The following is a 26,026-nucleotide window of genomic DNA, read 5'->3' as shown; positions in this document are numbered from 1 at the left end:
CAGCATTTGTTGATCATGTTGATACATGCCTTCCTCATTGCATGATAAAGCTTTAACCTGTATTGAGTTATTTGGTTGCTCAGCCACCATGGGGGCCATGCTTCTGCCACGCCACGATCCTGGGTTTCGGCACCACTGTGACAGAACGACGGACCCGACCATATAGTTCGCACTTTACAACATTTTATTTGGTTGTTGTTTCCTCTAATACTCTATCACAGCTTTCCAGATGCCACCCACACACTCACAGCAACACCTCAGGTCCTTGCACATCCTTTAAAGGGGAGACGTAATTGGTTGATGGAGCTCCGGTGTGTCTCAGCCTCCCCTGGAGCTGAGCCCCAAGCCACACCCTGCTACAACATCATGTACCATAGATGATAAAATACTCAGTCTTTACAACCTTACATTAAGAAACATTCTAAAATGCAGATTGGTGAGCCTCTGCTTATCTTGACTAGAAATTCTGCCTCTATAAGATGCTCTTTTTATATGCAGCCATGTTTCTGCCAGTTGACCTAATGAATAGCAAAATGTTCCTCCTGCTCTTTCTGTTTAGTACCACTTACTTTTCCAGCCTTTTGTTGACCTCATCCTAATTTTGACACGTCTCTGCTCTTAAATTTAAAATGAGCTAATATTTTTAAGGAAATAGTAAAAAATAAGTAAATGTAAAATGTGACATGTTTTATTGTAAATAAAGTCTGGGTTTATGAGATTTGTTTTTTTACATTTTACACACGGTCTCATCTTTTGGGAACTGGAGTTGTACAATTTCACAATTGCAGTTGACTCACTTTCTGCTACAGTCTAAATACACGTCTACCAGATTAAATAGTGGTTTTAAATCTAACAGGCTGTGTGTCATATATGTGGTTGTCTGTTTCCCTATTCTAGGTTAACCTGTCCAGGTGTCCACTTGCTTAACGACAGCTGGGAAAAGCTCCAACCACACTGCAGAAGTTGGATAAGGGTTAAAAAAAATGAGTGGATGGCTTTATCCTCATTACTTAATAAAAATATCGATGTAAAATATGCAAGACCAGTACTATTTTCTAGCTTTTCAATTCACGGAGGAAGAAAGCATGGGGTATTTTCCATTGTTTTGGCACTCAGGCATATTGTGAGTTCTAAAATACAAGCTGAAAAGACTCATAAAACTTAAAGAGTATCCCCATTAGGCTGGACATGGCCTCCGAGAGGTTTTACTTGTGAAAGGTGAATAAGAATGGATGTCTCTGGGGCATCCCTTCCCTCTCAGTAAATTACAAAGAGATGCTATCGGCCCTCATGACGATAAGTTTGTAAAAAAGTACATGTGATAAAGGTTGAAAAAAGAGAAATACAGAGACAGAATGAAGTCCCTGAGGCCTCAAGTCTAGACTTTAGACCCTGTAATCATATTATCAGTGTTTCATTGTGTGTGGCTGGGCTTTTTTGTCCAAGCAGTATACATTCAATAGTGCCTGCATTTTCCGCCGCTTCCTTCCAGTTTCAGCTTGGAGCCCAGGGTGCTTCCAGCTCCCACATTAGAGCTGGATCACTGCTTTCTTTCAAAACTACATATAGCCACTATGTCCAGAGCTTCTCTGATTCCTTGTCACCCTGGGTCAGGGTTAAGTAATTGGCTTGGCACAGACTCATCGCCTATAGATAGCTATACGATGACACTAACTGGGAAACAGTTCAACTTGCTACAATGTCACAACGAATCCTACCAAAGGTAATGCACTTATGGGATACCCATAGTTGGTGGGTATGATTAAAAATATGTATCTGAAAGATCTACTTCTTAAAGATCACACATTTTTGTGCATCAGACAAATTGGGCGAGTGTGTCTCTGGTGGGCAGGATTTCATTAAACGCTTGGCTCCCATCTGAATTGCTGTTCGTCTGAGTTAAAAGCCATCGATTTCCACACCACCTCCACACAAAACGAAGAAAGAAAAAAAAATGTGCCACATGCAGAAACAAGTCCCCATTGATTCCTCAATGGCATGAAAGAAACCTTGGCACATATAGTCTGACACTAGGACAGTTAGCTCCTTCCTCTCATGATGGGGGTTGCTAATTGACTTGACAAGTCAGTGAAACAGCATCAGAACCACAAGATGCAGCCTTCTCAGCTTGGATGTAGAAAATACTGAAGCTGCTGAAGTGCTAGAATTTTAAAGACTTTATCCTTTTTCTAGCATGGCACTGGCAGATTATGATTCAAGTCCTCAAAGTGGACCAGAAGTCTACTGGCAAAGACTACACAACAAGCTGGACTTCATATAAGTATATTTATGGATAAAATATATGGAAACACGTCCTCGGAAAATATCATAGCTTTTGTTACTTTTAGATCAATAATCTAGACACCACTACATGCCAATCAATGGGTCAGCCTGCTAATTAGTCCCATACTGGGATAATATGGTGGAAGTATTGACTGGTAAGCGTTTGTCTACAATGCTACATAACTTTCAACTGGGATATTCAAACAGCATCTTCTTATTTTTGGAAACTGAAAGCTACAATTAATCTTTCCATCTATTAAAGTCTACAGCATTATGATGACTTATCAAACCTTACTGAAAAAATATATATATATCGATGCTTTAATATTAAATAAAAGCACGGCTAGCTTGAGATCAAACCAAGTGTGGTATTCAGCTCTCATTCTGATATCAACTACACACCTCTGAAGTGTTGTTATTCATGCTGGGTGGTATAAACAGGACTTGATATAAGCTTAAAGTGGCTTATTGTACAGTCAGGAGGATCTGTGATATATATAAAAAAAAAAAAAAAAGAAATGTGATTAAATATTTTCTCAGGATAAAACAAAATATTAAAATGATATCACACAATAAAAAAGTGAATAAAAGCTCCACTAGTAAAAACTGCCCCTAAATAATTAAAAACCAAACATTTGGCACAAGATTCAGGTCATGAAAAAATTAAAGCCAGTACACTGAAGTGGTAAATTGACCTGCAGTATGGCAACATCCTGCAGAGTTGGGATGCTATTATCGAGACAAAATCTGTCTACAGATGGACAGATGGATAAATACCATCTACTCAGAACCCACTGGCTATGCTGTTGTGGGTGGCAATAAAACCCCTATGAGAGAATTATTGTGTCATCGTGCTGCCCATGGTTCTCCATTACATCATCAGAGTTTCCATCTTCTGGCCATGCCGTGTTTCGCTGCCACCCAATGTGCTGGGGGAGGGGTGGCGACAAGGGGCCACAGAGGGCAGACCCTGCAGGGAAATCAGAGCCCGCTCTCTCTTTGTGTGATGCAATATCACGCTTGTGTACCCATGAACGGACGCCAAGACATTTAAGTTCAGAGCCAAAGAACAGGCCATGGCCACATACGGATTTAGCAAGGGCCAGGCTGGTTGCAAGAGCTGTAACACTTACAAATGCACATCCTCTCACACACATTATACACACACAAGGTAATAATGAGATAAAGTAGCTTGCAAACAAATATGCTGCGGGTGAGAGAATTTGCGAGAATCAGGTTAACTTTTAGAAATCCCATCCATGCAGTAAGAGTGTACACATTCTTTCACGCCATTCAAAGCGGCAGGTGAATAAAGAATAAAGAGGACTGCCTACACCGCTGCCAGAGGCTGAAAACCTTTTTCACGTACAGAAAGTGAAAAAGACTTTCAACCAGTCACTTCGGAATTTTTGGAAGTGAAGATAAGGGACGTCCAATTACCAGAACGTCACCTGAAGAAAACATTTTTTTTCTTTACACTGCAGTTTACGCCACAGTCAGAGCAGCCTGCTGTACAAACCTCTGACTCTTCTGCTCATAGTCACTGACGTTCCACACGTCAGTGCGCATGCCCCTCTGTGCTTCTGCTGCTCTCGCCTTGGCAAGTGGGTAGGAAAGGGGAATTGTGAATTATGAAATTGGATTATGAGTTCGGGAATTCACTGAGCCCCATATTGTCTCTCAGATGCTCGAGAGAATATTGGGAAGGGAGAATTTTAATATTTTTGAAATAAAAAATGAACTAGAACGGCTGTTGCACTAACATGCTGGTAAAAAAGAATAAAAGGATGCTTTATGGGGTGGTGAAGAAAAGGCGATTTGATATGTCTCAGTAAAAAGCAGCTTAACAGACTTTTAAAAAAAACATTAAAATAAATAACGTATTTGTGTACAAACTAAAGCACTGAAAAGCAAAATGAAAAATTATAATGAATAATAATTTTAATTTTGAGAAAAATATGATTTTACAGTGAAAGAAATGTGTGGGATGTCTATTGCATGCTATGCTATTATTGTTTAGCCTTCTCGGTTTATTTAAAAACAAAAATCATGCTTTTAAAGGCTAGTTAAGCTTATCAGCAGCAATTTCACTGAACTTTTATTCATTCAACTACATGTACAAACACAGTGATAGCTGGGATTCATATTTTTTTTAAATTATCTAAAACTTTAATTTTATTTTCAATTCAATTTTATTTATATAGTGCCAAAATCACAACAACTGTTGCTTCAAGGCACATTATATTGTAAGGCAAACACCCTGCAATAATACAAAGAAAACAATCCCCAACAATCATATGACCCCCTATTAGCAAGCACTTTGGCGACAGTGGGAAGGAAAAACTCCCTTTTAAAGAGGAAGAAACCTCCAGCAGAACCAGGCTCAGGGAGGGGCGGGGCCATCTGCCATGACTGGTTGGGGATGGGCGGATAAAGACAGGAGAAAGACCTACTGTGGAAGAGAGCCAGAGATGAATAATAACAGATAATTAAATGCAGAAAGGTGTATAAACACATAGCAGGTGAAAAAGGTAACTGACGAAGAAACACTCAGTGCATCATGGGAATCCCCCAGCCGCCTAAAGCCATTGCTTGTCGCATAGGGGGATATGATATCCCAATTAAGTCCAAATCTCCTGTTTTCCATATGCACACTATTCATTTGAGCCCAGATTTAGACCCTAATAAAACATGTTCTCTGCATTAGTTTTTCTCTCTTCCTTACTCCTGACCCACAGTGAGAACTTATGAGTGAGTGGGGCTCACACATGTAAATACAACAAACTTAAAAAATAGATACGGTGCTGTGAGAAAGTAGTTATCCCTTCCTTACACTTACATGTTTCAGATCATTAAACAAAATTTAATATCAAACGGATACTCAGTAAATACAAAGGTACGTTTTCAAGAGGATATTTCTTTTAAGAAAAAAAAAGGCATTCAAATCAACCTGACCTATGTGAAAAAATGACCCCCACCCCCTCTTGAATTCATGAATTAACCATGAGTAACCACATATTTTGGAACACTGAGTTCAAAGAAAACTCATTGACATATATCAGCCAAGAAAGGGTTACAAAGCCATTTCTACATCTTTGAGAATCCAGTGAATCACAGTAAGAGCCATTATCCACAGATGGAGAAAACCTGTAACAGTGCTGAATCTTCCCTGGAGTGCCCAGCCCACCAAAGTCACTCCAAAAGTGCATAAAGGACTCGGGCCTTAAAAGAACTGAGAACAACATCTAAAGAACTTAGTTAAGGTCAGTTTATGTTTCAAAAATTTGAAAATAAAGGAAAGAGTGGGCAAAAAGAGCATCCATGAGTTCCACAGAGAAAACCACTGCTGACCAAAAAGAACACAATGACTGATCTCACATTTGCCAGAAAACATCTTGATGACTTTGAAGTCTTCAAAGTACGAAGGACGAGCCATGGCCACATTCGGATTTGAAGTCTTCTAAGTCATCTATGCACCAATGAGACAAAAGTTAAACTTTCTGGAAGGTTTGCGTCCCGTTACATCAGGTCTAAAACCAAGCATATACCATCCACCAATACTCCAATGTGGTGGTGGTAGTGTGGTGGTCTACAGCTCCTTTGCTGCTTCAGGACCGGGACAATTTGCCGTGAGTTATGAACAATTAATTTTGCTCTCTGCCAAAGAAAATAAAATAAAAAAAATCCTAAAGGTGAATGTTCAGCCATCAGTTGCCCTGAAGCTGAAGCATACTTGGGTTTATGGAGCAGAACAATGATTGCAAAAACACTGGCAAAGTCCACCTTGAACAGCTCAAATTGTTATTTTTTTTTAAAAAACAGACCACTTTTGATTGCTTAGCAAAGTCAAAGTCCAATTGAGATACTTTGGCATGACCTTAAACAGGCCCTTCATGCTTGAAGGTCCGTGTGCAAAGAAGAGTTGGCGAAAATTCCTCCACATTGATGTCAAAGACTTGCTGTCAGTTATCACAACTGCAGTCATCACAGCAGTTCTTGTTGCCAAGGATGGCACAGCAGTTATCAGGTTTTTCACATCGGGTCAGGTAGGTTTGGATGGCTTTTCCCCCCCATTAATAAATGAAATCACCATTTGAAAACTGCAAATTTCTCATTACTCAGACTATCTTTGTCAAATATTAAAAAATGTTTGATGAGCATTGCAAATATCCAGAAAAAACCCCAGAAAGAGTGCAAATACGTCCTCACAGCACTTTAATTTTTATATTCAATCATAAATGTTAGGGGGATTTATTAATGCCAGGAGAAGAGATTCCTGTAATCCATGAGAAATTTGTGACTTTTCTTCATGATTGAATGCCCTGTGCTGTATATGAACAGCCTGTTTTACTGATATTAGGAAAGCAATAACAAAGCGTAGTGGCAGAGCTCCCCTTTATATTTTGTTGCCTGCGTTGTTGTTTGTGATTTTGTTGTTGCCTTTGATGTGTACCAAAGTCACTATGCAAAAGGAAATTTGTAGATGGGAATGCAAAAAAATGTAGTCATTAAAACCATGTCTTTTAACCCCAGAAACATTCGTAGGCACACGCAGACACAGCTGTCTAATTATGTGGACCACAAACATATCCTGACATCTCAGCTCTCAGACAGACGCGAAGGAAATGTTAGTTACCACATGATTGCATGTGTGCACACCCATTCAGCATCAGCAAAGCACTGTAGGCTAGATGTGTCTGTGTGGTCCTAAAGCCTTCTGACACCCCAATCAGCCTAACTCTCAATTAGCAAATCTTAAGACACTTAAAGAGAAAACACTACAGAAATGCCGGGAGAGATTAAACAGAAACGGAAAGACATTTAAAAGAAAAGTTCCAGAACGTTAAGGAAAAAAGCAACTGAAAGGAAATTTTGCAGGTGCCGGCAAACATCCGACTGCACATCAGTTTCTTATTTATTTTATTTTGTTTTTACCATCCTGTTCCAGGAATTATGATATTACACACTGACCAGCTTAAGCTTACATATTCTTGCCAATAGAAAGTTAATCCTACAAGTGTGTGGCTCTTGTGTCATTAGAAACTGTGCTTTACTTTTCTCCTGTCTCACAAATAAGCGGTCAAACCACAGAGCATGACAAGAAAATCGCACAGCCTATCAGTGTGGAGAACAAGATGACATAATGAGAAGATGTCTTTATGTGTCATAATGCAATGTAACCAGAACCTTTTATTTTATAAGACGCTTCCCTTCCTGCAGTCACTTTTCTCAACTAGCAAAAGCATAAAAATATACTGGGGTTGGTTTCACCAGGACGTTAAAGCATTTTTAAGAGTCTCTGCTGGGAGGGTAATGCAGAAAGGAAGTAAAAGTTTCCCAGGGTACCGGCGGGATTTTTCAGACAGCTCAGGTTTACATCCAGATTATTGCTTCATATTCTTCAGAGGTGAAATTGTACATTGAGCCCATATACTCACTGTCACTTCAAAGGCTTTGTTGTCAGCTGAGGGGCAGCAGGCAGAGACTACTCTGGCTTCCCCAGAGCTCTTAAAAATTCAGGGAGAATAGCAAGTTAAACAGAATCTGCTCTGATTGTTCACTGGTCACAGGCGGGTAGTAATCCAGGTCTTAAATAGCTATAAAGATTTTTGAGTGGAAAATAGACTCACCTAATACTGACCTGCTACTTACTCTTCTCACCCTCTTTTCTCGCTCTCCTAGTATTGACGCTCTGTTCTCTCAATCCCCGAAACAATCTTCTACTCTACTCCACAGCCATACAGAACAGAAACCTCGGTTTCTCTTCAAGTTGCTGAAAGTAATTTTGGAAAATGAAGGTGATGACTACCTGAGGCAGGGCGAAGGAGAAGTTGACTCCACAGAATGAGCGACGTGAACTGACATGTTTCCCTTAACGGGTGAAGTTCACGAGTTTACAAGTTGGACTAAATGAAAGTTTCACCCCAATGATTGACTCCTTGCTCTGTATTCATGTTTGACCTTTTAGCCCCAGGGCTGCAAAACAGACTTCTGCAAACAGAGAGAAGCAGGGGGTGTCTGTCTTTTTGTTCTTTTTCTTGCACAAGGGTTGACAAGGAATACAAAAAAAAAAGAAGAAATTTCTATTATTCTGAAAAGAGATTTAACTCCATAGTGATGTATTCATAAGTGTCTTTATTTACACCAACAACTGACGGTGTGATTTCCCAGGCACAATTCAGCTGCCTGACCATAATTTACACATTTCTGTTTTTCTTACATAATAATAAAATAAGTAATTCTTATAAATAACCGGGGTGCTTAAATCTGAGAGGGGAGAGGTTTGTGTTTTGCTCTGACCTGAATACAGCACTGAAGTTGCTGAGGGCTGCAAGCTTGTCTGAGCTAACAGGATGAGGTTGTGAGGCCAGACTCCCAGAGATGCTCAGTCAAGTATAAACAACCACATAGTGTTAGTAGGATGGTGGACAGACAGAAGAACGATGATTTCATTTTTAGGTTGACTTTTAAACTAATGTCCAGTTCATTCATCTTCCAAGGGTGGCTGGGCTACTGCCACTGCCATGTGTGGATGTGGGGGACGGTATTTTGTGTGCGAGTGTGTATTGTTCACTGGGGTGAGGTGTCGGCTGAGTCACATGTAGCTGTGTGAGTCAAGCTGCTGACAGGAAAATGTAGCAGTAGAAAGCTGATACAAGCTTTGGCTTTACTGTCATTTAGATAATACCGTGAGCACACAGAAACACTTGCTCACTCAGTGCACACGGACCTCTTCTATATGCCAATTTCAGCACATTGAAAGCCAACATGCCCTTTTTTCCCCACATGTTCAGCACTTTTTCAGTTTTCTCCACTGATGTCCACAGATCCCACTACCCATTTATGACAACCTTAACAGTACAAAGCTTCGCTTTATGGCGGAGAACAATTTTATTCCCTTTGATATGGAATAAAACCTCAGTTTGACGTAGCTTAACAGGTCTGTAGGTTTGTAAAATATGCAGAGTTCACATTGATCCTCTTTTAAAGGAAATCTCTTGGCAACTGGAGTCTGATAATATTCTCTTTTTTCTACTTGTCACGTTGCCCGCTCCACAGCTCATGCACCTATTTTCCTCGCAGCTGGAACTGAGAGGGCAAATGTTAATGTTTCCAGAGTTAGGTTCCCTGCAGTTTAAATAGGAGGCATGCAAGCAAATTCTACCCACAAATGTCTGTGTGTGTGTGTAGTACCCCACAGGTGCGGGCTCCCACAACCCCGGAAGGAATAGAATCAAGGCAGCAAAATAGGAATCCCCCGCAGCATATGAATGAGCACAGAGTGCTTGAATAAAGGGGACGGATATAGCGGAGGACATGAGTGCGGCTGGGTGTGTGGGTGTGTGGGTACCAACAAGGATAATATCAAACCCAGAGGGAAAGCAGCCTGCAGCAGGACACAGGTGCTACTTTCTCTGGAAGCATCGCACACAGGCAGCATTCTCTCACTGTAGCACAGACAGCAAGAGGTGAAGGGTGAGAGAGACAGAGCGAGAGAGCTGCATGTCTTGGCACATTGAAATGATGGAAGGCCACCACCTGCAGAAAGACCAACCCGAAGTGGAAAACCCACACTGTGGGAAACTGAAAGAGGCACACAGGCTTCACATTTCAGATTTAAAAAAAAAAAAATGGTGTGAAAAGAAACCTTTTTGTTAACCAGGCTTTAGTTTTTAAAGGTACAGTTTGGAAGACCTCACCCATGTCAGGCGACTGCAGTGAACCGAATTCTGTTTTCTGTTTTCTTACTCCTCCCAAATCAAAAGCTTTACTTTTGTGGCCGCTACAGAACAAAAAGATCAAAGATGCTACATATCTACCCGTCGAGCAGAAGCAGGCAACTGCTGAATCACCTTTAAAATCCACCCCTCTCTCTCTGCAGCTACTTTCATCTGGGAAAGACTACTGTGCCAGTATTTACCCTCATTTTATCCCGACGCTGATCACGTCTCTCTTTCCTGCGTTTTCTCTTAACTCAGATCTTTCATATCTTGAGTCTGAAGTTGCAGACACAAATTAAAATTTGCCTCCACGGCAACTGAACACCTATGAGTTACCCGCCCCTCTGCCTCTCAGTGGTCTCTAGCTGCATACACAAAACGGGATTAGGTGGAACGGTGATGTCAATCTCCAAGATTGTATGACGACTGATGGCAGGGCAACATGACCTCTTCCACAAGCCAGTGCTACCTAAACTTAATAGTTTGCATTTCTGAGAATATGTCAGTTTGTTGGAAGACATAATTACACATTAATTAATGTACATTTATGAGTACTACATTATTTCTTTTCTGTTAAATAAATTCAAAAAAGAAATGATTGCACCTCTAAGCATAACTGAAACTGAATAAGGTGCAAGTCTATTTGCAGGGTTACCACTGAGAGACAGACAGCCATTCATGCTCACATTCACACCGATTACCCTAAAATATATGAGTGCGAGAGGAAACTGGAGTACCCAGAGAGATCCCACACATGCAAATTCCACACCGAAAAGGCCCCAAGCTAGTCGTGGATTCAAATCCAGAACCCTCTTTTTGTGCCAATCTTTGTGTTTGCCACCAAAGCAGCAGTGCAGTCCAACACTGGCACAGAATGATGAAGAGGACACAAGAATCATCCTTTTTATCTTCTGGTCATTGCATCTAAGCATAATACATCAAACCCCCTTAAAACATCACAACGTGGACCATGAAGTAAATTATACACAATACACAGCACCTATAGCTACACAGCAGCAGAGAGCTGCCTGCTTGAACTCAGACATACAACGTGTACAGCAAACACACGTAAAGAAGACCGAACTGAGGGTCCAAACTGTGCGATTCCCACAGGTACAAACAGCTCCGACAGTGTAAAAAACTATTTAACGTTTCAATAACCTAATCAAGCTGAGCAAAGCCTTCACCTGAATGAGCATGTCTGTCTGATCAGGGTAACAAGCAGTATCCACTTCAATCTGTGACGACTCGGCTTAACATCAAGGACGCTCTGCTGATTGGATGATTTTTTTTCTCCCCCCAGAGCAGCAGCTAGTTTTAAGGGCACTCAAAGAAAAACAAATTACTCTTCTTTGCGTGCAGATTCGATACACGTATGTGAGAGTGTGTGTTTCACCTTACAAATGTGCGACCTGAAAGCAGATTAGTGTGGAGAGGCAATATAATCAGCAATCCTCCAATTCTAAGCAAAGAAGAAAAAAAATGAGAGGGCGATAGAGAGGAGAATACAAGGTCTATGTGTGTGTTATCCTGCTGCATTGACCCCATTTGCAGAAGGGTCAAATCCCACACTCAATTTTTCCATCACTAACATGAGCTTTTCAAGTGCATAGGTATGGAAAACTGTTGCAAACAAAAAGTCTCCTATTTACCCTCAGGCGCGCGCATACAAAAACGATCCACAGAGGTACAAAACTGCAAAACGTTATGCATAAAAACATCGACACTAAGCTGGGAATTGAGTTCCTGACAAGGACACTGGCTCTGGAAGAGGCGTTGACACAGTTTTTGCCCAAAAGTCTGATAAAAGCTTTTCTTCATGTGCGACAAGCTGCAAAATGACTCGGCAAACACAACTAACAGTCAATGTAATAGTAATTATTTTGCCGTTTAAAATTCTTTTTTCAAAAAATATCTGCGAGTTACACGAGTACGCTTTGTTGTCACTCATGATTATGCTCGATTCTATTAAGCTGAAAACAACAGAGATGTCTGGAGATTGCGCGGGAATATTCTTCCAGCTGCAAACTGGTTTATTTCTAAAGCAGAACGCTGACATCCACACTCTGGTCTGAGGGAGACAAAAGCAGTTAGTCACGCTTTGCTGCCGAGTGCACAACGATATTATATTATAAGAGGGCAACCCCTGAAGAGTGTGACAACAGTCATCATGACAGCGGGCTCGTTTATTTATTTTCGTCTTCGCCGGCCACATTTACTTAGCTTTTGAACAGGACATGATTGTTATTGCTCAGATTAAAAGTGTGACCTTTAGTAAGTCACACAGCCTTTTTTTTTTAATGAAAATTGAATCATATATCCTGATGTATAGGCCACGTTCTAACATGACAAAGTGCATATATTAACATCTACTGCATATTATAATGTCACTGCTGTTTTTACTTTAAATGCCCTTTTAGCAGTTTTATACATGCATATAATTTCTCTTGCCAGTTCCTATTGTTTTTATTTTGGAGAGAGGTGAGCCAGGAGCCACGCATTTATTTATATGGACTGAATGATTTCTAATGCACAGCGCAATAAAGCGTGAACTCTGCATCACTCTGAGCAAAATGCCAAATAATTCCACAAACAAAGACACAACCTGCTTTGAATTAAGAAACCATCCGTCTTGTTATATGCAAGTGTACAAGTGTATACACACACACAATATGCAAACAGATCTATCCATCTACTTGCCAGACCCACATTAAATGCAGCACATTAGAAATATTGCTATATGTCCTCCAGCACTAAACATATACAAGGCCTTGGCTGCTTTCTCCTTCTTCTTTGTGATCTAGAACAAGATCACGTGATCTGAAGAAAGAAAAAAAAAAAAAGTGCTAGACCAATGCATTATACCCATCGGCTCATTGCCAGTTCTCCTGTCCTCCCCAACAAATGTAAAAATACCTCATTTCCACCGGCGGGGCAGGTAGCAGCAGCCTCTTTGACAGAGAGATAATAGAGTTGAATCATTCTGCTCTGCTGAAGAAGGTGAATCTCCATGCCAAATGCACCTGGATGGAAAGCTAGCATTTGTCCCACGTCTCATTTGCAAATGTAAAAACGGATGTAAAAACAGGGAGTGGAGATGCATGTGTCATTTTATTTTATTTTTTTTGCTTTCCCACAGAGGACAGAAGTGAAAGAGAAGCAAGAAGAAAATGTAAAAGCAGGAGGGAAATGGCAGATAAGAGGGTGGAGGAGGAGGTGGAAGAAAGCGTGGTGACATAAGATGTACCTCTGTGAGATGAGCTTTTAAGGATGTCCAGTGGGCACCGTCCTACGAGTGAGCAATAACACTAAGAGAACAAATGTTTTGTTCAGACGTGTGCTTTGATAAAAAATTATTTTAAGATAATTAGCGCTCAAGTTCTCTTTCTTTTATATGCTTTTGCTATCCTTTGATTTCATTTGTCTTTTTGCTGTTGCTTTTATACTGTTAGAGCTAGCAGAGGGAAAATCCCGGATGACAAGCCAGACGGCTCTTAGCATTGATATTCCGCCGAGTTAGATATTGAAGGCTCGGCGTGACGTTTTGTCCTGGAGGAAGGAATTTATAGCAGTGCCTTCAGCTGCAGCCTTTACCGTGTTGGATACTGGGAAAACTGCCTGATACAGTGGGTGCTGAAATTTAAGAGTGAGTGAGTTTCTCATTCGGTATCTAATGGAAAAGACAACTTGGCCCAAACTCGGTCAGGTAATTCACATCGGTTGAAGCCGTAGGCGAGAGAAGTGGCCTATTAAGGATGCAGTTCCAAGGTGGCGAAAATCTAGCTTTGACAGTTAAATATTACCTCCCTGATTTAGTTTGAGTTGGGGGGAGGGTTAAATTTTGTATTACACTGCAAAACATCCAAGTAAGATATGTTGAGTGAGAAGTTTTTTTAATATATAAATGCATAAAGATTCACTCGTGAAAGGTTTTTGTGTGGAGAACAATATGAAAAAAGTATACTGAATTCAGCTAACATGGTGAGTATTGCACTGGCTTACTTTAAAAAATAATGTAATCCTCTAAAGCTCTGACACATTCTTACTTCAAGAAAGATCCTTTTTATAACTGTTTAAAAAAATTACGGCTATAAACGGTCGAGTGTGCGCAGAAAACGTCTAACTGCTCAGCTTGTTTACCATGTTCTTGCTTCTCTGCTTTCAGCACGACAGCGTGCTTTATATCTTCTTGTATACAGCTAGAAGAAGAGCAGCTCTTGAAAATCAAAAGTTGTCAATAAAAGAATTAAAAAAAAAAAAAGATTTGAAAAGGAATTTTGCAACATACGTTAACGTCCACTTCCGTGGCTTTGAGCTTTATCCTCTTATACAGCTGAATCAGCAGGATTAGTGTAACTGAGGCTCAGAAAAGAGGGAAAAACTCAAATAAATTTTGGCCATTACATGATAGCAAATTAAAAAGCTCGGTTAGTGAAGGGATGTTAAAATTCAGTGCACACTGCCGGATCTCCACTCAAAGCAAGCATGCACAGTTATGCAAACACAAACAGAGCCCCAGAGTAAACTGGAAACTTTCCTTTGCTCTTGAATACCTTTCCTCATGACCGGCCACAATAGGAAAATGGGAACAGTGTTTAACAGGCCTCGGGGAGCGATGCCATGCTCCTTCACAAAGCGGCTCACATCAAGCTGCTTTGTGAATCAAGCTGGGCAGCAGGCCTTCGAGACAAAAGACAAAAGAATGACAAAGTGCAGCCCTCGTCCTCTCTCTTTTTCTTGCTCTCATGTCCTGCCTCCTTTGGCACTCCAACACGTAACCAAAAATAAAAAATAAAAATTATACATAGAGGGAGACGGATATAAAATATGACAATGTAGAAAGGAAAAAACCTTAAGAGGAACCTTTATAATTCAGCTTAACTAAGCAAAAAGTTACAAAACTACAAAAGCGTCATATTTGAAAGCTGTCAGCAGGGTAGCTCCATCAGACCAACTGTGGAGCAGTGAGGAACCTTATCCTAACTGCCACATTTTTTTTTTATCCTTTTAAATATATAGCCACACATAAAATGCGGGATTTATAGTAATCTAAATGGTGGAAAAAGTCCTTAAATGTCAGAGTGAAGCAAACCTCAGACTCTCCCCTTCACTTCACCCGAGAAGCTTTCATAAATTTGATGAATTCCTAGCCCACCTCCAGATCTTCCCCACACTTGTAAATATTCATAAGTTTATGATGAATAGTAAAAATGTGCATGCCAGTGCTTTCAAAAGAAAACAGGGAATACAAGCGAAAACTACAAAGAGAGTTGCACGCAGGGACAGTCAAGCTTCAGTCAATTTACTCTTTCATATCAAGTGTTTCCATTTTCTGGAATTTTCTGCAGGGCTTAAAAAAAATAGCATTCAAAGCTGGTTACAATGCAACCAACACCTTTGTCTCCATAAAGTCAGTCTATTCCATCTCCAAGGTTTATCCATCTCTCTCCTCTGATCCCTTCCCTGCCTTTGTTGCAAGTCGTCACAGCCTCCGGGAGAGGTGACCTTTTCCATTAACCACCGCCACAGAAAGCTCATTCTGAGCAGCAGGGAGCGCACAGACACACACTCTTTGATGATTGATTGAAATCCTGCAAGGTCCGGATCGCTTACAGTAAGGCAACACCAAAGCTGATACAGCCCCAACACGGCACAGAAACCCCATGAAAGAAAATACTTTTTGCAGAGGTGGGGAGTAAAAAGCGGAACCAAACCTGAGCACGGAGGAAACTGACAAATCCCATCACGACAGGGATCACGATCATCTACAGTCGATACTCCCACCTGACATCTGTCTTTCTGGCTCTCGCTCTTTTCTCTCTCCGTTTCTCACTTCTTAAACTCACCAATTCATTCTGATTCAAACTCACCTCCCCTGTGTCTCACAGCTGTGTCCTATTAAATTGTCCAAATTGTGTGGGTTTTTACGAGTCTCTGCTGAGGAAATTGGTCTTAATTAAATCTTAATGGCGTTGTTTAACAATGTGATTGGAGAATTATTAGATACCCCCGCTGTATAATCTAGCTACACCTGAATAGGTTTCTATATATTACAGGAAAAACCTTTCTTTAAGAAGGTAGCCTGACTGGCAATGTATTTGTGGCATAGGTCCAATGTTTTGGGAAGGGAGGGACCACCCCCTTTCTTTTGTATTTGTGGTTATGTATGTGTTGATGAATGAGTTAGCGTGAGCGGTAGGTAGTCTCATCTCTCTGTGAGAGCACACTGATAAAAGTAATGGTAAATGGCCTGTATTTATATAGCGCTTTACTAGTCCCTAAGGACCCCAAAACACTTTACACATTCAGTCATGCACCCATTCACACTGGTGATGGCAGCTACATTGTAGCCACAGCCGGACACTGGTGCCACCGGGCCCTCTGACCACCACCAGTAGGCAATAGGTGAATTGTCTTGCCCAAGGACACAACGACCGAGACTGTCCAAGCCGGGGCTCGAACTGGCAACCTTCCGATTACAAGGCGAACTCCCAACTCTTGAGCCACAATCGCCCCATAAAAAAGTAGCTACAGCAGCTATTTTGTGTGTCTAAGCAGCCCCGGTATGAGTAAACTGTTAGTATCCAGCTGTACGCTGTGCTCGCCACCTCCTAAAGGAATAAAGCGATGTTGGTGAAACTTTCCGATGCCTTTCTGTAGCTCTCCACTGTGCTGAGTTGACCCAGAGAGAAAGCTAGTTACCAGCTTTGACCCAGACTAATGGTAGGAGCCACAAATCTGATGTATATACAAAGCTCCATGGACAGCACAGGCAGATTATTATGAATGTGCACCATAAGCACTAAATGGCTTCGGTCATGAGTCATAGCCACATCCTCCCATGATGCATCCTGCTGCATGTCCCACCTGTTGCATGAGAAGGGTGTCCTTCTTCTGCCCAGTCGCTCCTCCCCAATTTACCCCACCCCAACCGGCTCCCCACCTCGCCCCAATCATAGCAAGCGTGCCAGTGGGCAGACAGTGCCATCATTCAGCTGCTTCCTCTTCTGCTCGGCTAAACACTGGGCCTAAAGTGCAGACGGCAGCGAGAGCGGGGAGGTGTGCACTCACAGACACATGCAAAAACACACACGCAAAAAGAAAAAAAAAGAAAGAGAAAAAAAACAGACTACATCACACATACACACTTGCTCCCTTTTGCACAAAATCTCTCCGTTTCACTCGCTTACTCTTGCACATACACAGACAAATCTCCTGCGGCAAAGCTGTGGCAGCGGGCCAGAGATCTCATCTGCATGGGGCAAAGCTGGTACCTTGATGGTGGCTCGTTAGGCAGGCCAACACAAATTTCATTAACCCTGAGGTTAACACACTCTGGACTTGTGTTTTTTCCAGTGCTTTTTACTGACCTATCAACCCGACCTCTTTCATTTCTCAATTCTATATCCGCATCTGTTAAATCTTACATGCAACACTTAGGAGTCATGAAATGCACTGTGGGCATGTGAATGCAACACATGCTGAGTGTGAAATATCTTTGAGCTGTTTTACATTCTGTCCAGCAGCACTGTGCAATTGCTTTAGCATTAGAAAGAAAATGCGAAATGAATTGCAAGAGGAAGCCAAAAGCGTTACTGAGGAAATACACAAATTCTGACTGTGTGTGCAAAAGGAAATGTAATCAAATTCATGTACTGAACGTATCAAAGGTGTAGGGTATCATTTCCCTCCCTTAATCCGTCTCTTGTCTCCACCTTTAACAGGCAGATCTCACCGCGTCCGAAGCACATCGAGGATGCAGTCTGAGCTGTTACAGAAACAGTTTATCCTGGCTGCGGAATAAGCCAAAGAAAGAGAGATTTACTGGGTTGGACAAATAAGCTGTGGGGCAGATTCATGGTTGAGCCTGTGGCAGTTACCCCAGCTCCCAAGACGCAATCTAACAGATGCCACACGGGTATACTTTTATGACTCAACCGCTGAAATGGAATAAGATGTCAAATTAAATGACAGTTTCATGCATAATGTTAATTGTTACATTTAATTATCTCTCAATAACGGTGAACAGAGGCAGGAACATTTTGAGATTCCATTTTCAATTTTCAGATCACAGCAAACGTCCACCTGGAAATTGAATCATGTGCTTGTATACCTTCAGAAACAGTTCTGTGTGGGACTGCAAGAATATAAATTGCAACAGTAGTCCGGCTGCAATTTCATAACTCAGTGCTTTCAGATTTTACTTTGATGAAAAGTGCCTGTGCTCTTTCGCAAAGAAACAAGATACCAAAGTGGAAGCAATCTCTAAAATCCCAACTACCCAGCTGGGTTCACACCTGTCCCTCACTTCAACATGCTCAAACCATTCACCTGATGCAGACCTGCACACTGCGCTCTCGCTGGGCTCGACTAAATAAAAAATAAATAAATAAATAAAATACACCTAAGATATAAAACTATAAAAAGCTCCATAACTGCTTTTTACTAAGCAGAGGGTGCATATCTCTGTTTGTTTGCTTCTTTACCAACAACTATCAAAGTGCAAGTGGGCACTGTGGGTAACTGCATTATTTAGAAAGCTGAAAAGGAAGATATATTATTATATTCACCACTACATGAATAAATGATGAATAAAAAACTGCTATCTATGTGTTTAAGATTTTAAATCCTGATAGATCACAAAGTCTCTATAGAGTGCAAATACATTTATTAACTTACTAATTTTTTATACATTTACATATTTCACCTCATTATACAAATGAAGACGCTGTCATTCCTTTTGTGTTAAGGTGTCGACTACTGCTTGATTGAGCCGAGGCTCTCAACAGAGACGACAGCATTCAGTCAGAATCTTGTACAGAGAAGTGAAACCCCACTACAGTTTCAAATAATACTGTTCCAAAGGACCATTTACGTTTTAAATTACTGATAAATGCCTATGTTTACTTTAATGTTGTTTTAATTGGATATATTTTTATCTAGTCACTTCTTTATTTTTTGTGTCTTTGGTAATTTCAGGCCTTCATGTAAAAGCAGTGTCTGTTACCAGTTTGGTGCAAGAGTGACCAACCATAAGAACCTCAAGAGCTAAAATTAGGAAAAGTGACACCGGAGGGCATGGTTACCATGACAGCGAGCCAACCTGAGCCTGCCGCTGCCGAGATACAACAACAACAAGCTAAATCAAACTTTATGTCCAACTGCAACTACATCTGAATGCTTGAATGTGATTATGTATGTGACTTGGTTAGTTTTTTTCCCCCTCTCAAGATTTATTACATTTTTATGACAACGCATCTATAAGATGCGTCTGTTTTAATTTCAAATTCCATCTAGATATTTAATAGATTCATGCTTCCTGGAAACCTATGAATGCACTTGTCTTCATAAAATAAGCTCCAAGCACCACATGCGCCTTTCCCATATGTTGTCTCCATGGGCAACCAAGCAGTCAAGCTGTTGAAAATCCTGAGATTTCCTCCTCTTCGACTTCCTCTTTATCCACGGTGATGCAAGGAAAGGTATGTTTGGATTATGTGCCGTTCGACAAACACAGGCACCACATCTGTGTTTATATGAGGGGTGGCTGCGTGTATGCACATGCATGAACCGCCGCGTGTGTAATCGCAGTTAATCAATAGAGGGCTGTATGCAGCAGCAAGCTTTCCCCCTTTGCCTTCTCGCCCATTCCAGTGGACCTGTTGAAGCTGGAAAACAGGGGGGCTGCTGTACGACTGGGTGGCTAGGTAAATGTGGCACTCATCTAATATGCACTGCTGATTTACCTGCCAAAACACATCTTCATTAAAATTCAGATTAAATAAAGGCCAGTCTGGCCAGTGTGCCGTCATAAAACTATTTAATTATACCTTTTGGCTTTCGTCATAATCATAGGTGCAACAGCTAGCATGGCTTTCAAGAAAATATAATTAAATGCCCTAAGTAACGCTCATATATTTACAAATGTCTCATTAAAATAAAATTATATTTCTTTGACTGGTCTATTCAGTATATCATAGTCAATCACCTTATTATAAAGATAGAAAATAAAGATTGTTGGGTTTGTAGATTCCCTACTACTAATGGGATATGAGAAAAAACCTCTTGGCCAACAGTTCCTTTTTCAAAGAGAGTCCAAAGGGTCAGAAAAAAGCTAGAAAGAGTCTACTCATGTTTTATCCCTCACTTCACAAGCTACATGTGCTTATAGTGACAGAATCAATAGCTCACTTCATGCTTCCACCTTACAAGCTTTAAAAAAAAAAATCACAAAAAACTAAGTGGACTGCCCATCGCCCTGTTGCCGCTGGTCTATCACACAGATTCATCCTGTATTTAATAATTTAGTGGTATAATAATTTAGCACGGTTGTGGCTGACTTAGTGCTCCTAATGACGACAATCCTGAACCAAAGAGGCCTAATGACACTTCTAATGCAGATGCGGTCAGATTGAACATGAGCTGGTCTTTAACATGCCGGCACTCCTGCGCAAGGTCCTGCGCCCATGTGTGAATAGCACAGTTAATACTCCAGTGAATTCCCAGTGAGCAGGTGGGCGTCACATGTCCGACCTCCTGCCTTCAGCACGAGAACAACGCTTTTCCACAAGTGACAATGCATCTCACTCCAAGCAGACCAGTGAAAAACAGCTCAGATAAAATATCCAAACGTTCGAATAATTTGGTTTACTTATGCCACGCAAAAGGTAAGTCGCTGGGTAAAACCAAAACAGAACCTTGCTCAAGGCCATCAGCGCCCACTGAGAGCACTTTTCTTTCTCTGCAACACAAAGACTCATCAGACAGAGTTCATCCGTTCTGTTTCCATGTTCAAACTGGATTCTCACTTTTCTGCTTTTTTGAGAAACTATCGTGATACAGCTTCTCACAACATTAGTCACAATTAAGCTGGAATGGCCTCCGCTGGGCTCTTCATGCTTCTGTTTCTCAAAGCCCTGCTGGTCATACGGCAGTAACACTTCATCTAGTGGATGATGAAGAACGAACAAGAAAAAAAAAAGAAGGAGAAGATTGGGTCAAGATAAATCTAATTTCCTCCAAAATACAGACGACCAGAATGGAAATTTACCAGTGTCACTTCATATTGAAATAATGTCGTAATCAGGCCAAAAATGAAATTACATTATTTCTACCTGCCCCACCTCACTGCTAAGAATCAATTGAAGATTGTGTGGGAAAAAAAGAAAAAAAACTGGCAGCCCAATATGAATATTTACACACTTCATAGAGCCCCATTTCCAGTAATGGCTACATCTCACTTAGAAACCCTTAGTACGAGAAGGGACATGTTATTCATAAGAGGTTAAGTAAGTTGACCTGCTCAGATGCCTACTAAAAAGGAAGACAGTCAATTAGACACATAGATCGGCACTGCAAGCATAACAGCTTCCTTCCTCACCAGACAGCCGCAGCAGACACGTCACAAAGGCAGTTTATTAAAGGAACCCTTAAAAAGATGAGCATAAGTATATTGAAAATATCTGTGTGTGCTGAGGTCCGTGACTTCACTCAATGAAAGGAACTGTCATGCTCTTGGGCTAATTAATGCAAAATCGGGAACGACACTGCAGCAATAGCAAAAATAAATAAATAAATCACAGGTAGTGAAGAGCTTCCATATATGTGAACACAGGTTATGGATACAAAACCACGAGTGTGAATATTTTTAATAAATGCATATTAAACTGCTGTGAATACAGCAGTTTAATATGCATTTTTTATTCCTCGAGTGATCTGCAGTATACCTGCAGAGTACAATAATATTTGCTTCATAAAAGAGTCAGTGTAGGAATACTTTGCTGGGCATTTACACTCAAAGCCCTGACACAACTTTACAACTAACTTAGCAGCAGTAAATAAAAGATATTGGGCAGTCTCCAGCCCTCCATATGATTCAGGATTCTCATGATCATAAACTATATCTGGTCTGTCACTGGGGAAACCCCAGCACTGAGATCAGACACAATGGAATGATCCTTGTATGTCAATCAGCCATGTGTGCATGTGCACGGACGGTGCCCACAGTTTCAAGGACATCATAATTATTGCATATCACTTTACACAGACAGCTGCAAGAGATACAGGCACACCAGCACCCAGCGTTAAATCTGAAGTAGGCTCGCCAGTGGTGTATTAGTTCCAGTACTTTTTATCATCAGCCATTCCTGTAATGCTCAGCATCATCTACTGTTACAGCCAGCCGCTACTGCTGTGCACTGTGGATAAACGCAATCAAGCCTTGGTAATAAGAAGCACAACAGCAGCAGGTGGAAATGTGCCTCTCGCTGCACTGCCCACCTTCTAATATTTTTCAGGCGTTGCTGTGACCTCTGAAGCCACCTTCACAAGCACCACTTTGATTATTGATGTTGAAGGTGAGGCCCGGACTTTGGACCTGGACACATAAACAGGTGCTTTTTTCTTAGCCTGGAGAAAGAAAAAAAAAGCTCTGGCTAATTTATAAGACATGCTCTCACTCTCTCTGTGAGAGTGTTACTTGTTGTAGTAGATCAGGTTCTACCGATCACAGCAAACAAAGGAGAGCAATGTGTCAAAGCCAGAAGAGCGTTTGTTTCATGAAAACATCTGAGCTACAACTATGTGACTGTTTAGAGACTGTATGGCATTAAAATCTTACTTTTCCTACCCATCCTACAGGAGCTCGCTATTCTAGGTGTTAACTTTATAGCAGTGTTACTTTAGTTAATGATTAAAACAGTTTTCATAAAATGATTGTTAAATGGTTGTTTCCGGTACTCCTCTTAGAAAACTTAAATGAAACGAAAAGACAGGTTTCTCTTAAAAAATCTACCTTTTCCGTAGTTGAAGTGTAGTTTGATAGTCTTGCCCTGGTTGATGTGCAGGTAAGTGAACCAAACCGCCGAGGTGAGCAGTACAAGCAGCAGCAGGAGCTTGAACTGCTTCCGGATCTTCTTCACGGGGAAGCGCAGCATCCTCGCTGAAACATCCTCCGGTAGGCGCCCGGTAGATGGTTAAAACGAGTCCAGAAGGCTGCTGACTGTTCGGGCGCTGCTGTGTTGTGTTTCTGGGCTGTTCGCGCCTCTGCTGAAGGACTACCTCTCCCAGTTACAGCGACGGCATCCCTGCGAGTGTTAACTACAGCCCCAATGCGCGTCTCGTCCTCCCACATCCACGGGGTGCCAGCAGCGCCAAACTCGTTGTATCCTCAGATCTGGTAGCAAACACCTCCGTGGCAGTCATCGTTTATGAATGCAGTCCGTTGTCTCCCCTCCCCTACACGAAAACCGCGGGTTCAGGCTTCCCTGCTGGAGTTTTACAGGCGTCCGAGGGGAAGCGGAGGAAAAAAGGACTGCGGATCAAAAGCCGCTGAGTTCTGCAACCGTGGGAATAAAATAGCAGTCCGACGATAATCTACGCAAATCCCCTAAAGCTCAAGCCCATGCTGACACCACGACGGTTTTATCGGCTACTCGAGGATCATCCACGACCACGGCTTTAGCGCAAAGTATCAAAGAGTAATAGGAGAAGTGTAGTTTCCGAGAGGAGACGTGGTCGCACTTAGCATTTCTGCAGGTGGGTCATTTAATCTTTTTACCGCCGAGCACAAATGAAGTGAAGTGGCCGTCAGTGAAACGCGGGCTACTGCCAGAGAAACCTCGAGGTAACTGGACTAGGAAGGGGGAAAGGTCAGGGTGGCAATCGGCCAAATGTCACAACCCTCCGCGCTCCATCTATTGTTAAACACAGCGCACACAGAGAGCCTGGCTTCCAATCGATGGCAGCGCGTTCAGCTGGAGCGCGTTTTTATTGAAGTCCGGGGAGAGGAGGGGCGATCAGCTGTCATCCTCGTACTCGGGTGGGTTTAAAGCCCAGCGACGAGTAAATATTACGAGATGCAGATAAAAAAACTGCTCCATGGCGGCGTAACAAAGGTGGGTTACTCAAAAGCGACTGTGCAATAATTTGAGGTCCGGGGAAGAGATGCCCATGTGCTCTGGTTTCTCCGTTGTCTTCACGGCAGGTGCATTTTTTTTTTTTTTACCTCATTCTCCCAAAGTAGGCTAGCAGCACTGTCCGACTGCACAATTAACACAAGAAAGACCACAAGCAAGCGAGCACCTCACCAGGATTAAACAAATAAGCACAATACGTGGCACTGCTGGGATGCACTACCTTGTGTTGTTTTTTCTCTCATGAGCTTTTTTTCCCATTAAAACGCCGCAACAGCATCATCAGACCTGCGTGTCAACGAGCACTGGGAGTAAAAAAATAAATAAATAAATAAAAACCAGCTGAGGTCCAGGAAGGGTGTCGCGGAGAGCCCAGCAACAAGCTGAGGAATAACCGGGAGAGAACATGGTTTTGTTTTGCTACAATGAAGGAGGGTATCTCCAGTCCCTGCACAGCTCAGTACGCCCATCAATTGAGCATCTTACGGTGCAGAGCAACCTAACGTGAGAGGACGAGGAATGACAAGTCCGTCGTCCAATTACAAATACGCCATGGGCTCAGAGGAGGCGGGTCTACTTGTTTGCCTTCGCCGTTGCTTGGCACTCACACGATCCAGCATCCAATAGCTGAACGCACATCCTGAAACTTGTTCACCGTTCCTGTTTTACCATATCCCCCCCCCGAATTCAAGGACCCATGTTAATTAGATGAGCAATGATTAGTCGCTTTTCAGGAAATGTAGAAATAACTCGCCAAATGAAACCGCTCAAATGGCCTTTGGAAGATTAATTAAACCACTGTACACCGAAAAGGGGAGGAAAATCACATTTTATTCTAATTTTGGTGTTGGGTTTGTTAATTCCTTCAAAAATGTATTTCTAAATCAATTAGTTTCAGTAACACTCATTGCACGTTTTTTCTGATTAAAGCACACATTTTAATCCCTCGACTGGAGATAAATTTCATTTGTTTGCCAAACTAAATTGAAACAACGTCCCAGTTGTTTCAAAGAAAAATGATTTGGTCGGATTACGATTTAAAACATTAATCGTAAGCCTAATACTTGAAGCGGAAGTGAGAAAATTACTAAATACTTCAGTCATGTCATTACGAGGCTGGAAACCTTGTGAGCCATCTTTACAAATTATCTAGACAGCCTTTGTGTGTGAGCTGTGTGGCGACACCCTGTAGACCAGTCATGACGCACGCTTGACTGCCCCCCAGTGGTCAACGATAAAAAAGAAACTATAATGAACGCAACACTAATTTAAGAAATAAAAATAAAAGAAACGATTGCATATGTGTGAAAAAGTTTCATGACTTGTTGTTGCTGTGAGGGGCTGCTAGTTATTTATATCTCATGAGTCCATAGTGCATACTTTTCTGTGTCGTATTTAATAGTTTAGGTACAGATTTTCTTAATAAAAGTGCTCAGAGGTTCTTTTATTACAGCAGGCCCCGCCCAATGAATTCAAATTTCAAGTTTTAATCATCGTGGTAGAATTTGTCAGCATAACCTGCTCCAGGGAGGCTTTGGTGTACATTTATTAGGCTGTCTGGAGTTGACTGCCCTTAAAAACTGTTGTGTTTGCATTGTAATGCATATTGTGATTTCCCTAAATCTTCCCTCTGACAAATACCCTCCATATGGTAACATTTAAAAAGACTCAAACTAAACCTGAAACTAATAAAAACTTAACTAAATCTAAACAGTTACACACAAAGCCACTCTGGAGAAACCTAAAGTGAACTAAAAACAAAATCCTGAAATGAAATAAAAGGGTAAGTAAAGAAAAATACAAAGTTTTATAAATGTTTTCACAATAAACTAATTGGAAACAGGAATATTTTTGCAGTTAAGCTAAAAATAGTTCAAAACAAAAACCATTACGTGTACTTAAAAAGTCAGTATGAAAGGAAAATGTGCACAAAAAGAAGAAGAATTCTATAGCAGTCAAAACTAATTTTACACCGTGGGGCACATACAGCCCACACTGTTCTTAAGTGGGCCAAATGAGTACATTTCCCCTTTATGTCAGCATAAAGATGTTTAACTACACATTACGTCCCTTAAGTGTTTTAAAATAAGACACAGTAGTGCAACTTCA

At 41.4% G+C, this 26,026-nt stretch overlaps 1 protein-coding gene across 1 annotated transcript in view; it reads right to left on the bottom strand.

Annotated features, from left to right (window-relative positions):
* b4galnt4a (beta-1,4-N-acetyl-galactosaminyl transferase 4a) overlaps positions 1–24,436 on the bottom strand; it is a 142,492-nt gene extending 118,056 nt beyond the window's left edge. Inside the window, exon 1 of the mRNA XM_040025237.1 lies at positions 22,798–24,436. Within this exon, the coding sequence (XP_039881171.1) occupies positions 22,798–22,939 (142 nt within the window). The 5' untranslated portion in view covers positions 22,940–24,436. The remainder of the gene's footprint in view (positions 1–22,797) is intronic.
* Positions 24,437–26,026: the final 1,590 nt, after the last annotated feature.

Source organism: Simochromis diagramma, unplaced genomic scaffold, assembly GCF_900408965.1.
Source record: "Simochromis diagramma unplaced genomic scaffold, fSimDia1.1 OVJJ01000293.1, whole genome shotgun sequence".
Lineage (NCBI taxonomy): Eukaryota > Metazoa > Chordata > Actinopteri > Cichliformes > Cichlidae > Simochromis > Simochromis diagramma.
This window is presented reverse-complemented; position numbering and strand designations above follow the sequence as displayed.